Below are 14,382 nucleotides of genomic sequence, written 5' to 3'. Positions count from 1 at the left end.
GTCACATGTATTTTTGCCTTGTTAACTTTTTCTCCATTTTCACTAACAGAAATAACATCAGCCTGTTGAGGACTTTGTCTGCTGCAAGTTTTGTTATCACTTAGGTAACACTCCAGAGTAACAGTAAGGGTACCATCTAGCAGCGGATGCCCAGCAGGACATAGCCGTTTCTCATTCTTTATTTTGAGGAAGTGGGTATGTATTTCTCTATCTGCTGCTTAGTGTAGCTACGTGGTAACAGTGTCAGTAACTGTACCTCCTCATCCTTGAAACATGCAAACACCAGTTTTTGTAACAAGTGCGCCTTGTCGTCTCTTGTATATCCGTATTTTTCCTTACGCACTACACGGTCATGTTGCTGCGGACTCACTCGAAATCTGTTCGTAATTATTGTTTTACTATGTTGTGGATGATCTTCCATGTACGTAAATTATGTTCAGTAGCCGCTCCTTGGACAACGATTGTCCTTTACTACGTTTCCCTGGCAACGGGATATGTGACTCTGCCCGACTAGGGTGATGAACTACTTGTCTCGACACCACTTTCAATATCATTTCCACTTGCTAAACACTTGTCGTCATCATTGTATTCCTCATGTACGTTGCCCGCACAGTCAAGCGTATGAGGCACCACACATTCCACTGACTCATCTTGCAAAAACCCTAATATTTCATCTGCCACTTCCTTCTCACTATGCGAAATTTCTTGGGTTCCTTTCTCACGAAACGCCAACTTCGGCAACTGTTGTTGTAGATGTAATGCAATGTTTGCTTTGTTTATGGTTGCCGTTGCTCTGCTTCGTACGAACACCACTAGCACTGTGGCACTGTTGCGAGTTTCTCGTCCTCTAAGCAACTCTCCTAGCTTCCGCAGCCCTCATCCTGTGCTCACCACTGGATACCTCAACTCCCGTCATATGTAGAACTTAGCAGCCAATATTGTGGTTGGATAGCGGAATACCGTAAACATCATTAGCCTTTTATCGTAACCAAGCGTAACAAGTCAATGTTGATATGACAAACATTGTACTTAGTTTGAAGTTCCTTAGTAAGCATGAAGTGAGTTACACTTACCTGTTAGTGTGTGTGTGGGTGTGGGTGTGTGTGGGTGGGTGGGTGGGCGGGAGGGAGGGTGTGTGGTGGTACGTTTCTGTGGGTCCAAACTGCTGAGGCCATCGGTCCCTAGGCTTACACAATATTTAACCTAACTTAAACTAACTTACGCTAAGGACAACACACACACCCATGCCGGAGGGAGGACTCGAATCTCCGACGGGGGCAGCCGCGCGAACCGTGGCAAGGGGCCTTAGATAGCGCGGCTACGCCGCGCGACTGTGTGTGTGTGTGTGTGTGTATGTGTGTGTGACGAGCATTGATCATAAATACTGATTCTTTAGTAAGTATGATCTGAAATTGGTTGTTAATCAACCGAAACAGGTAATCATAAATTTGTAATTTTTTATTCATTGGGATCAGGACGAAATATTTTTTAAGTAAATAATACTGATAGCTGTATCTTCTTTAGTCAACAATGTTAGGTCTTACAAAAGAAAAGTAATCGTAAAAAGTAATGCAAGGTAGTACATGAATAGATCTAAACGATATATCTTTGTAATACTCGATGGTTTCTTTGGAACGGAAAACATTGTAGTCCTTTGCATATGTTAAAAATTTTCTCCGATTTCCTGTCTCCACTCGTGGAGAGGATGTGATCTTCTGAAATTATATTTTCGAAACACCCTGTTCCTCCGAGTCCAGCTTGCAGCTATAATAGTGGATGACTTAGTTTTTAGTCTCTCTCTCTCTCTCTCTCTCTCTCTCTCTCTCTCTCTCTCTCTCTCTCTCTCTCTCTCACACACACACACACTTACACAGCCGCTGACAAGGAATGAAAATACAAGCACATCATTTTGGGATTTTTAACCTACTCTATGGCTCCTGAACTACCTGATGTACAGCACTACTTACGTACACTGAAAAACCACAGAAACTGGTACACCTGCCTAATATCGTGTAGGGCCCCCGCGAGCAAGCAGAAGTGCCGCAACAGACGTCGCATGGACTCGGACAAGTGTCTGAAGTAGTGCTGGAAGGAATTGATACCGCCGACTGGAGTGGCCGTTCGGTTCTAGGCGCTACAGTCTGGAACCGAACGACTGCTATGGTTGCAGGTTCGAATCCTGCCTCGGGCATGGATGTGTGTGATGTCCTTGGGTTAGTTAGGTTTAAGTAGTTCTACGTTCTAGGCGACTGATGACCTCAGAAGTTAAGTCGAATAGTGCTCAAAGCCATTTGAACCATTTTGAATTGATACCATGAATCCTGCAGGACTGTCCATAAATCCGTAAGAGTACACTGGAGTGGATATCACTTCTGAACAGCACGTTGCAAAGCATCCCAGATATACGCTGTAATGTTCACGTCTGGCGAGTTTGGTGGCCAGCGGAAGTGTTCAAACTCAGAAGAGTGTTCCTGGGGCCACTCTGTAGCAATTAGGGGTGTGTGGGGTATCACATTGTCCTGCTGGAATCGCACAAGTCCGTCGAAATGCACAATGGACATGAATGGATGGAAATGATCAGACAGGATGCTTACGTATATGTCACCTGTCAGAGCCGTATCTAGACGTATTAGGGGTCCCACATCACTTCAACTGCACACGCCCCACACCATTACAGAGCCTCCACCAGCTTGAACAGTCCCCTGCTGACATGCGTCCATGGATTCGTGAGGTTGTCTCCATACCCGTACATGACCATCCGATCGATACAGTTTGAAACGAGACTCGTCCAACCAGGCAATATGTTTCAAGTTATCAACAGTTCAATGGTGTTGACGATCCCAGGGGAGGCGTAAAGCTTTGTGTCGTGCAGTCATCAAGGGTACAAGAGTGGGCCTTCGGCTCCGAAAGTCCACATTGATAATGTTTCGTTGAATGTTTCGCTCGCTGACACTTGTTGATGCCCGGCACTGAAATCTGCAGCAGTTCGCGGAAGTGTTGCACTTCCGTCACGTTGAACGATTCTCCTCAGTCGTCGTTGGTCCTATTCTTGCAGGATTTCTTTTGCGGGCGTAGCGATGTCGGAGATTTGATGTTTTACCGGATTCCTGATATTCACGGTACACTCGTGAAATGGTCGTACGGGAAAACCCCCAATTCATCGCTAGCACAGAGATGCTGTGTCTCATCGCTCGTGTGCCAACTATAACACCACGTTCATACTGACTTAAATCTTGATAACCGCCCTCGCAGCAGCAGTGAAGTATCTAACAACTGCACCAGACACTTGTTGTCTTATACAGGTGTTGCCGATCGCACCGCCGTATTCTGCCTGTCTGCATACCTCTGTACTTGAATACGCACGCCTATACCGTTTCTATGGCGCTTCAGTGTATTTGTCACTGTGCTTCAGTCTTCAACATACTCGACGGAAGAACACTACGCTGAGAACTTGCGATGAAAGTTTTAGCATGCAAAACAGTGTCGCTACCCAACTCACACGCACCGTACACACACTTACCGACAGACACTCCCGTTGAATTTTCCGTGTGGTTGTGCTCGCCAGGGGCGTCAGACGCCTGGGCAGTGGTGAGCGTGATAATGACGATAAGAATGACTATCGCCAGGGTGGTGAGGCAGGCCGCGAGGACCAGGGCACCCCTCTGGCGCCACCAGGGTACGTGCTTGTCAGTGGCGCTGCACGACGTCTGCGTACCTGTCAGTGGCAGAGAACACAAGAGTCACTCTGCAACACCAAACTACAACGTTACTTTCTAATTGTGTTATTGAAAGACCCATATAAAATAACACGTTATAGATCCATTCCGTCTTCGTGCTACGACGATAAGTAAAAACAGAGACAACAGAAGATTCAGAGAGGTCTAAGAACAACGATTTTATAACTCGCAGCAATGAGACTATATCCTTGTCTTTTTGGTAGATAAAGCGTCGTACCTTAGTGTAACGTAGTATGTCGCCTAGATTAAAAGTGAGTATATGTAATGATCTCTTAAATGAATAGGCCTAATAGCCCATTTCAAGATCAACTATGTCGGAAAACTTATTCAAAATTACATTGCACAAAAACTAATGAAGGAAATAATCAGGTATCATAAATAGTGGCTCTCTCTGAAACGGAATCGATTCATTACATACGATAATGTTGAGTGTCATCTGGCTAGCTGGCCGATGTGGCCAAGTGGTTCTAGGCGCTACAGTCTGGGACCGCGCGACCGCTACGGTCGCAGGTTCGAATCCTGCCTCGGGCATGCCTGTGTGTGATGTCCTTAGGTTAGTTAGACTTAAGTAGTTCTAAGTTCTAGGGGACTGATGACCTCAGCAGTTAAGTCCTATAGTGCTCAGAGCCATTTGAACCATTTCTATCATCTGGCTCCAGTTCATTCACTACGATTTTAAAAATTGCACCTGAAGTCTGAATATTACAGTAAATGATATTTTCGTGTATAGAATACCATTTCATAATCAGGCGGTCGCGCGTTATTATTAAACGGCTGGAATCAATACAGACGTTGAGTCTATCTGATATTGCCTATAATAATTTCATAAAATCTGAATGAAAATCTTATTGATATTTAAAGAGTTTCATTTAAATGGAAGAATAGCCGCGACAGTCATTGCTCTTAGACTTGTTGTAGAGGCAAAGATTAATTTTATTTTTGTATTTAATATGGTCTGCTTATTCTACTGTAACTTTTATTAAGGAAAGGTGGAAACTACTCATTCATCAGTAGCAGTTGGCCATCACACACAGCCATGCCCGAAGCAGGATTCGAACCTGCGACCGCAGAGGCCGCGCGGTCCCAGACTGTAGCGTCTAGAACCACTCGGCCACATCGCCCGGCTAGCCGGATGAAACTCAACATTATCGCATTTAATGAATCGATTCCGTTTCAGAGAGAGAGCCACATTTAATGATACCTGATTATTGCTCTCATTAGTTTTTGTGCGACGTAATTTTGAATAAGTTTTCCGACATAGTTGATCTTGAAATGGGCTATTAGACCTAGTCATTTAAGAGAACATTACATGTAACTAACTTTTAATCTAGGCGACATACTACGTTACACTAAGATATGACGCTTCATCTACCAAAAAGACAAGGATATACTTTCATTATTGCGAGTTACAAAATCGTTGTACGTCCAGGAGTTGGGGTTGGGCGTGAACGGATGAGTGAGCTATGTAATACTTGCATTCGAGCAAACGGTGTAAATTTCGAACGCCTTTCGTAAATCTGATCTGTTGCAAACGAAGTTACAAAATTATTGCCCTCGCTGTAACGGAGTAGAACGCGTTCTTATTTTGTTTTTCTTTTCTTTTGTTTTAGTTTTGTTTACAGGCATCATTTAGTAAATAAACCATGGGTCAGATACTGGTAACGACGCAGTTCGGGAGCTTAGACTCATTTACGTATAACCCAATACGGTAGGTTTTTGCTGTACTGTTCTTTGCAGTATACCAGCGGAGATCGTGAGACTGGTAAATAAAACATTAAACCTTTCGTCAATATAAACACATAACTATCGAACGCAACGAAAAAAGTATGCCTGCCAGACGCAATACTCGAAGCCTCGGCCCCGTGCACTAAAGCTCCGCACGTGGACCAAGGGCCACACCGACTGGAATACTGGACGTAGTTTGGGATGATCTGGCGCGACAGACCGAAAGGCTCAATCGCTGCACGTAGGGAGAGGTGCGTCATTTGGTGACGTCACCTGTCCAACAATTGTCCACTTCTAGGGTGTTTCCCGACATTTGCGACCCATGCGTCTTATATTAAATTAATCGTCTCAGCGTGATCTACGTCACTTCGGTAATTTTTAAACGTTAATCAGAATCACCTTGTGTATAATTTAAAGTTCCCCGCCGCGTTTTCTGTCTCTGCGTGAGGGCTAATCTCAGTAACTACTATGGGAATTTTGATACGGTTTTCATCGATAGACAAACTGATTCACGAGGAAGGTTTTGTGTGTGTGTGTGTGTGTGTGTGTGTGTGTGTGTGTGTGTGTGCTGGCCGTTGTGGCCTAGCGGTTCTAGGCGCTTCAATCTGCAACCGCGCGGCCGCTAGAGTCGCAGGCTCGAATCCTGCCTCGGGCATGGATGTGTGTGATGTCCTTAGGTTAGTTAGGTTTAATTAGTTCTAAGTTCTAGGGGACTGATGACCTCAGAAGTTAAGTCCCATAGTGCTCAGAGCCATTTTGTGTGTGTGTGTGTGTGTGTGTGTGTGTGTGTGTGTGTGTGTGTGTGTGGTTGTCCACTGAAGTGCTACAAGCTTGGAGGCTGGACTTCCGGGGTGACAAGTAAAAGGGTAATTCACACTTTATAAGAAGGGCTGTGTGCTTGGAGAGGTTCTTATGCCCTTCTGGGGTGTGGCTTGAAGCAATGTGAGGTGTAGATTGACTTCATTTGAGTTTATTTAATGTTTTATTGTGGCGCGTCGACAATGGGTCGAGGTATCCGGATGCGGTGCCAGTATGAAGGGCGACGGTCCCCGTGTAGCCCAGGTGTCCTGTCGAAGGCTCTGTGCGTCCACTTTGTCCAAAAGTTTGCGCTTGGGGCATGATAAGCTCCTGGACAGTCGGCATGTCGAGTTCCTGGTGCAAGCTACGGATCCTGGCCCTCCTGGGTGTCCAAGGCGTCGATTCTGTGAACCCTGCAGTAATTTGATGTTGGATGCACACGCTGTCCCCCAGGTGGAGCATCCATACAAGAACTTGGCTTTATAGACACGGTGTTTGGTACAGACGTTGATACGCGTGACAGGACAAGTTGTCCGGCCGCAGAGTGCTATCTACAGCTACATATATATTCCGCTAGCCACCAACCGGTGTGTGGCGGAGGGCACAATTCGCGCCAAAGTCATATCCCCCCTCTGTTCCACTCGCGGATCGCGCGAGGGAAAAACGACTGTCTGAACGCCTCAGTACGAGCTTTTCATTTCCCTTATCTTTGAATAGTGATCATTCCGCGATTTGAAAGTTGGTGGTAATAATATATGCTCTACATCCTCGGTGAAGACTGGATTTCGGGATTTAGAGAGCAGCCTCTTCTGTTTAGCGCGCCATCTATCTGCAAGTGTGTCCCACTTCAAACTTTCTATGCGATTTGTAACGCTCTCGCGATACCTAAATGTACCAGTTACGAATCTTACCGCTCTTCTTTGGACCTTCTCTATCCCTTGAATCAGACCCAACTGGTAAGGGTCCCATATAGACGAACAATACTCCAAGACTGGACGAACTAACGCATAGTAAGCTATTTCCTTTGCTGAAAGACTGCATCGCTTCAGGATTCTACCAATAAACCGCAATCTAGAGTTCGCCTTACCCGTTACTTGTGTTATCTGATCATCTCATTGGAGATCACTGCTAATAGTCGCACCCAGATACTTGACGGACGTTCCAAAGACTGGGAATTTATTTTGTACTCGTACATTAATGGGGATTTTCGCCTCGTTATGCGTAGTATGTTACTAATATTGAGAGATAACTGCAAGTCATTAAACCACGCATTTATTTTCTGCAAATGCTCATTGATTTGTTCACAACTTTCGTGTGATAGTACTTTCCTGTAGACTAGAGCATCATCGGCAAACAGTCTCAGGCCCCTGTCAATGCCATCAACCAGATCGTTTATGTAAATCGTAAAAGCAGAGGACCTAATACGCTGCCCTGGGGCGCACCTGAAGTTACGCTTGTTTCTGTTGACGTCACCCCGTTCAGGACGACATACTGCTCCCTGGCTGTTAGAAAACTTTCTATCCAACAGCATATGTGCTGTAAGTGCTAGCTGTGCGAATCTGGGGCGGGTTGCTAGTCGTGCATAAACTGAGTGACCAAATATCACGAGAAGGGGCGTCCCGTTTGAAGACATGTCGTGTGTGATACTCGAATGCTGAGGCTAGATGTGGCGTATGGCACCATTGTAGACACCTGATAATTCACCAGCGGTGCAGTGTACATATCACCACTTTGCGAGCTAAGGTCCATTCAGACTGGGCTCCATGGGAATGGAATATGACGTCAACTGTCATGTAGTGAACACTAGCCAGAACGTCGGAATACGTTATCACACTTAGAGAACTAGCAATGATAAAATTTACTAACGGTCAAATCAGATTTCATAGCGGATGTTCCTGACAACGTTTGTACGGTAAACAGCTGAGAAATGAAACAAAAACAAAAGTGTCGTCTAAACATTGCAAAACATTGACATTTATTTGCTAGGGAAAATATATACAAAAACATGAAATAATATTTAGAAGGTAATACACTGACGAGCAATGACTACTGCCCACCGCGAGGTTTAATGCTGCATGATGACGCTCAGGGCACATGACGCGGTAAGAGAAGTAAACTTCTGGCCATTAAAATTGCTACACCAAGAAGAAATGTAGATGATAAACGGGTATTCATTGGACAAATATATTATACTAGAACTGCATTTGATTACATTTTCATGCAATTTGGGTCCATAGATCCTGCGAAAACAGTACCCAGAACAAACACCTCTGGCCGTAATAACGGCCTTGAAACGCCTGGCCATTGAGTCGAACAGAGCTTGGATGGCGTGTACAGGTACAGCTGCCCATGCAACTTCAACACTATACCACAGTTCATCAAGAGTAGTGACTGGCGTATTGTGACGAGCCAGTTGCTCGGCCACCATTGACCAGACGTTTTCAATTGGTGAGAGAACTGGAGAAAGTGCTCGCCAGGGTAGCAGTCGAACATTTTCTGTATCCACAAAGGCCCGTACAGGAACTGAAACATGCGGTCGTGCACTATCCTGCTGAAAAGTTGGGTTTCGCAGAGCTCGAATGAAGGGTAGAGCCACGGGTCGTAACACAAATAAAATGTAACGTCCACTGTTCAAAGTGCCGTCAATGCGAACGAGAGGTGATCGAGACGTATAAATAATGCCATCCCATACCACCGCGCCTGGTGATACGCCAGTATGGCGATGACGAATACACGCTTCCAATGTGCATTCACCGCGATGTCGCCAAACACAGATGCGACCATCATGATGCTCCAAACAAAACCTGGATTCATCCGAAAAAATGACGTTTTGCCATGCGTGCACCCAGGTTCGTCGTTGAGAACACTATCGCAGACGCTCCTGTCTGTGATGCAGCGTCAAGGGTAACCGCAGCCATGGTCTCCGAGCTGATAGTCCATGCTGCTGCAAACGTAGTCGAACTGTTCGTGCAGATGGTTGTTGTCTTGCAAATGTTCCCATCTGTTGACTCTGGGATCGAGACGTGGCCTCACGATCCGTTACAGCCATGCGGATAAGATGCCTGTCATCTCGACTGCTAGTGATACGAGGCCGTTAGGATCCAGCAGGGCGTTCCGTATTACTCTCCTGAACCCACCGATTCCATATTCTGCTAATAGTCATTGGATCTCTATCAACGCGAGCAGCACTGTCGCGATACGATAAACCTCAATCGCGATAGGCTACAATCCGACCTTATCAAAGTCGAAAACGTGATGGTACGCATTTCTCCTCCTTACATGAGGCATCACAACAACGTTTCACCAGGCAACTGCTGTTTGTGTATGAGAAATCGGTTGGAAACTTTCCTCATGTCAGCACGTTGTAGGTGTCGCCACCGGCGCCAACCTTGCGTGAATGCTCTGAAAAGCTAATCATTTGCATATCACAGCATATTCTTCCTGTACGTTAAATTTCGCTTCTGTAGCCAAAAATTGTCCAAATGGCTCTGAGCACTATGGGACTTAACTTCTGAGGACATCAGTCCCCTAGAACTTAGAACTACTTAAATCTAACTAACCTAAGGACATCACAAACATCCATACCAGAGGCAGGTTTCGAACCTGCGACCGTGGCGGTCGCACGGTTCCAGACTGTAGCGCCTAGAACCGCTCGGCCACTCGGGCCGGCGCTTCTGTAGCACGCCATCATCGTGGTGTAGGCAGAGACAAATGGAGAATAATTTTACCGACGATAAGTGGCGCAAATGCGGATATCCACCGACCTTTAGAGAAGCCAAGCTGTTGTGGGCCAGTGCCTGGGAGCGAGCATCTTGGAAAGGGCGAAGCCAGTAGTCTGTTCGCGTGAACATGTATGGAAAGTGGTTGAAGAATGCTGAAACCACGAGTAGGCGACAAGCTGGACGCCCATACCTCATCACAGAACACATGGACCGGAGGCTTGCTCGTTCTCTAATAAGCAGGACAGGCCGCGATCTGTAGCAGACCTGACGACAGAGCACAGGCCCAAGTGTTTTGGAGCTCAACATTCGGCGCACAGTGTTGAACAAGGTGTTGTGCAGCAGAGGACCATCTTGTTTCCCATGTTGATCCAACAACATCGTCAATTATGATGACAGTGGGTGTGATGTTATCGAGATTGGACCGTGGATCAATGGAATCGTCACGCCTGATCGGATGAATCCCGTTTATTGTTAAACCACGTCAATGGCTGTGTCCAGATACGTCGTCAGCCTGGTTAACGGCTGCTCGAACCATGCATTTCGCCACGTACGCAGGCCGGTGGGAGCAGCATTATGTTGTGGGGGGACATTCAGCTGAGGTTCCATGGGACCTGCGGTAGTAATCGAAGGCACCGTGACAGCTGTGGGCTACGTGAACATTATTAGGGATCACCTATACCCCCTGATGCTTGATATCTTTCTCAATGGGAATGGCACCTTCTAGCAGAATAACTGCCCGTTTTTCAAGGTCAGAATCGTGCTGCAATGGCTTGAGGAGCGTGACAGTGAGCTCACGTTCATGTCTTCGCCATCAAATATGGCTTATCTGATTCCGATGGAATCCATCTTGGAAGCTATCGGACGCCAGCTTCGCGCCTACAAACCAACCGCCCGTAAATTGCGGGAAGTCTGTGAGCTGTGCGTAGGCATCTGGTGCCACAAACCTCTGGAAACCTGTTAAGTACTTGTCGAATCCATGGCAAGCAAAATCACTGCTGAATTGCTTTCCAGAAGTTTACCAACACGGTTTTAAGTATTAAGTAGGAGGTCATAATGTTTTGGCTCATTATTCTACATAGAGCCTTATATTATCCTCATCACGTTTTTCTTTCTCTTTTTCGAAGTACCAAATATGAGTCGACTATTTTTTTCCTTCCATACAGCTAATATTTTCACAGTTTTTTAAAAAAGGTAATGAAAACAGTTTCATCAAATTTCTCTTCCATCTCTATGGTTCATCAGCGGACATCCACTTGGTCTCATGATGCTGCCACCCGGCTCACATTATCAGCGCAACCTGTAGCAAGGTACCTGGTTACATCAGCCTATTTCACTCCCGCTACACTATCAATGGTTAGATGAAAAAATAACGTTGTAAGACGACAAGCAGAAACACCCTCTTAATGTAACTACAGGTATGAATATGGTAACCAAGTTTATAATTATTTCCCAATGTAACAGCGTCATATTTAGAATACAGAGTGGAAATTCATGAACACATCTTCCCACCTGAACTGTGTCCTCTACGCTGCTATCACTGACTCAGACGAACTCATAGCTCCTCGCATCTCTCCATTGTCATTTGAGATTGGAACCCGACGATGGCGTCCGTCGCTAAGCGTAAGTTTTGTCTTCGGGTGCCTGGTAAGTAGATAATCACAGTATCCGATTGGAAAAGCTCTGATATCACATAGCAGTTCAAAAGTACCAAACAGCCCATCCTAAAGGAAAGACATTCAACTGCTTCAAAACACAGACCAGTTTAGGCATAGCTTCCCACATGTGTACGACATCGGTACTACCCAACCTCAACCAGGATACTGAATGACAACCCCTAAGCTTATGATCAACATGAGCAAATTTGAAACATCTGAAAGACGACATCTCGATGATCCCCTGAGGGTCTGAAAGGCAGATTACTGTTGTCTTTTCACAAGGTACAAAGAAAGCTAATAAAAATTAAACCTCCACTTACGCCATCCACGCACGAGAACTCTCAGAACCAACAGGCCAGGTGCACATATAATGCGGAAAAATGATGCTTATGAGTGTCGTTACAAGAGCCAGAGGGACTAATAAGAGTGGAAGACCAAGAACGAATAGCTCGGAGTAAAAAGAGTGTAAGATAGGGATGAAGTCTATCGCCCCTGCTGTTCAACCTATACATCGAAGAAGCAATGGAAATAAAAGAAAGGTTCAAGAGTGAAATTAAAATTCAAGATGAAAGGATATCAATGATACGATTCGCTGATGACAATGCTGTCCTGAGTGAAAGTGAAGAAGAATTACATGATCACCTGAATGGAATGATGAGTACAGAATATAGATTTAGAGTAAATCAAAGAAAGACGAAAGTAATGAGAAATAGCAGAAATAAGAGCAGCGATCAAGAAGTGGATGAAGTTAAGGAATTCTGCCACCTAGGCACCAAAATCACCCGTGACGAACGGCGAAAGGAGGACATAAAAGCAGACAAGCACTGCAAAAAGGGTATTTCTGGCCAAGAGAAGTCTACTAGTACCCAACATAGGTCTTAAACGGAGGAAGAAATTTCTGAGAATGCGCTTTAGGAACTCAGCATCGTCTAGTAGTCATGAATGAACTGTAGGAAAACCGTAAAACAAGAGAATCAAAGCATTTGTGATGTGGTGCTACAGACCAATGTTGAAAACTACACCAATGGCCATTAAAGTTGCTACACCATGAAAATGACGTGCGAAATTTAACCGACAGGAAGACGATGCTGTGATATGCAAATGATTAGCTTTTCAGAGCATTCACGCAAGGTTGGCGCCGGTGGTGGCACCTACAACCTGCTGACATGAGGAAAGTTTCCAACCGATTTCTCATACACAAACAGCAGTCGACCGGCGTTGCCTGGTGAAACGTTTTGTGATGCCTCGTGTAAGGAGGAGAAATGCGTACAATCACGTTTCCGACTTAAGGTCGGATTGTAGCCTATCGCAATTCCGGTTTATCGTATCGCGACATTGCTGCTCGCTTTGGTCGAGATCCAATGACTGGTAGCAGAATATGTAATCGGTGGGTTCAGGAGAGTAATACGGAACGACGTGCTGGATGCTCGTATCACTAGCAGTCGAGATGACAGGCATCTTATCCATATGGCTGTCTCGATCCCTGAGTCAACAGATGCGGACGTTTGCAAGCCAAAAACCATTTCCACGAACAGTTCGACGACGTTTGCAGCAGCATGACTATCAGTTCGGTGACCATGGCTGCGGTTACCCTTGACGCTGCATCACAGACAGGAACGCCTAAGATGGTATACTTAACTACGAATCTGGGTGCACGAATGGCAAAACGTCATTTTTTCGGATGGAATCAGGTTTTGTTTAGAGCATCATGATGGTCGCATCCGTGTTTGGCGACATCGCCGTGAATGCACGTTTGAAGCGTGTATTCGTTATCGCCATACTGGCGTATCACCCGGCGCGATGGTATGGAGTAACATTGGTTACACGTCTCTGACACCTCTTGTTCGCACTGACGGCACTTTGAACAGTGGACGTTGCATTTCAGTTGTGTTACGACCCGTGGCTTTATCCTTCATTCGATCCCTGCGAAACCCTACATTTCAGCAGGATAATGCACGACCGGATATGCAGGTCCTGTACTGGCCAGCACATTCTCCAGATCTCTCACCAATTGAAAACGTCTGGTCAATGGTGGCCGAGCAATGGCTCGTCACAATACGCCAGTCACTACTCATGATGAACTGTGGTATCGTGTTGAAGCTGCATGGGCAGATGTACCTGTACACGCCATCCAAGCTCTGTTTGACTCAATGCCCAGGTGTTTCAAGGCCGTTATTACGGCCAGAGGTGGTTGTTGTGGGTTCTGATTTTTCAGGATCTATGTACCCAAATTGCGTGAAAATGTAATCACATGTCAGTTCTCGGGGAAGATCAGTTTGGATTCCGTAGAAACACTGGAACACGTGAGGCAATACTGACCCTACGACTCATCTTAGAAGAAAGATTAAGGAAAGGCAAACCTACATTTCTAGCATTTGTAGACTTAGAGAAAGCTTTTGACAATGTTGACTGGAATACTCTCTTTCAAATTCTAAACGTGGCAGGGGTAAAATACAGGGAGCGAAAGACTATTTTCAATTTGTACAGAAACAAGTTGGCAGTTATAAAAGTCGAGGGATATGAAAGAGAAGCAGTGGGCGGGGAGGGAGTAAGACAGGGTTGTAGCCTCTCCCCGATGTTATTCAATCTTACTATTCAGCAAGCAGTAAAGGAAACAAAAGAAAAATTCGGAGTAGGTATTAAAATCCACGGAGAAGAAATAAAAACTTTGAGGTTCGCCGATGACATTGTAATTCTGTCAGTGACCGCAAAGGACTTCAAAGAGCAGTTGAATGGAATGGACAG

At 45.5% G+C, this 14,382-nt stretch overlaps 1 protein-coding gene across 1 annotated transcript in view; it reads right to left on the bottom strand.

Annotated features, from left to right (window-relative positions):
- LOC126267216 (peptidoglycan recognition protein 1-like) overlaps positions 1-14,382 on the bottom strand; it is a 99,906-nt gene that overhangs the window by 27,347 nt on the left and 58,177 nt on the right. The window contains exon 2 of the mRNA XM_049972189.1: positions 3,521-3,715. Coding sequence (XP_049828146.1) covers positions 3,521-3,715 — 195 coding nt within the window. The remainder of the gene's footprint in view (positions 1-3,520; positions 3,716-14,382) is intronic.

The sequence above is a fragment of the Schistocerca gregaria genome, chromosome 4 (genome assembly GCF_023897955.1).
Source record: "Schistocerca gregaria isolate iqSchGreg1 chromosome 4, iqSchGreg1.2, whole genome shotgun sequence".
NCBI classification, from domain to species: domain Eukaryota; kingdom Metazoa; phylum Arthropoda; class Insecta; order Orthoptera; family Acrididae; genus Schistocerca; species Schistocerca gregaria.
The sequence above is the reverse complement of the archived record's forward strand: the minus strand, read 5'-3'. Positions and strand labels throughout refer to the sequence as shown.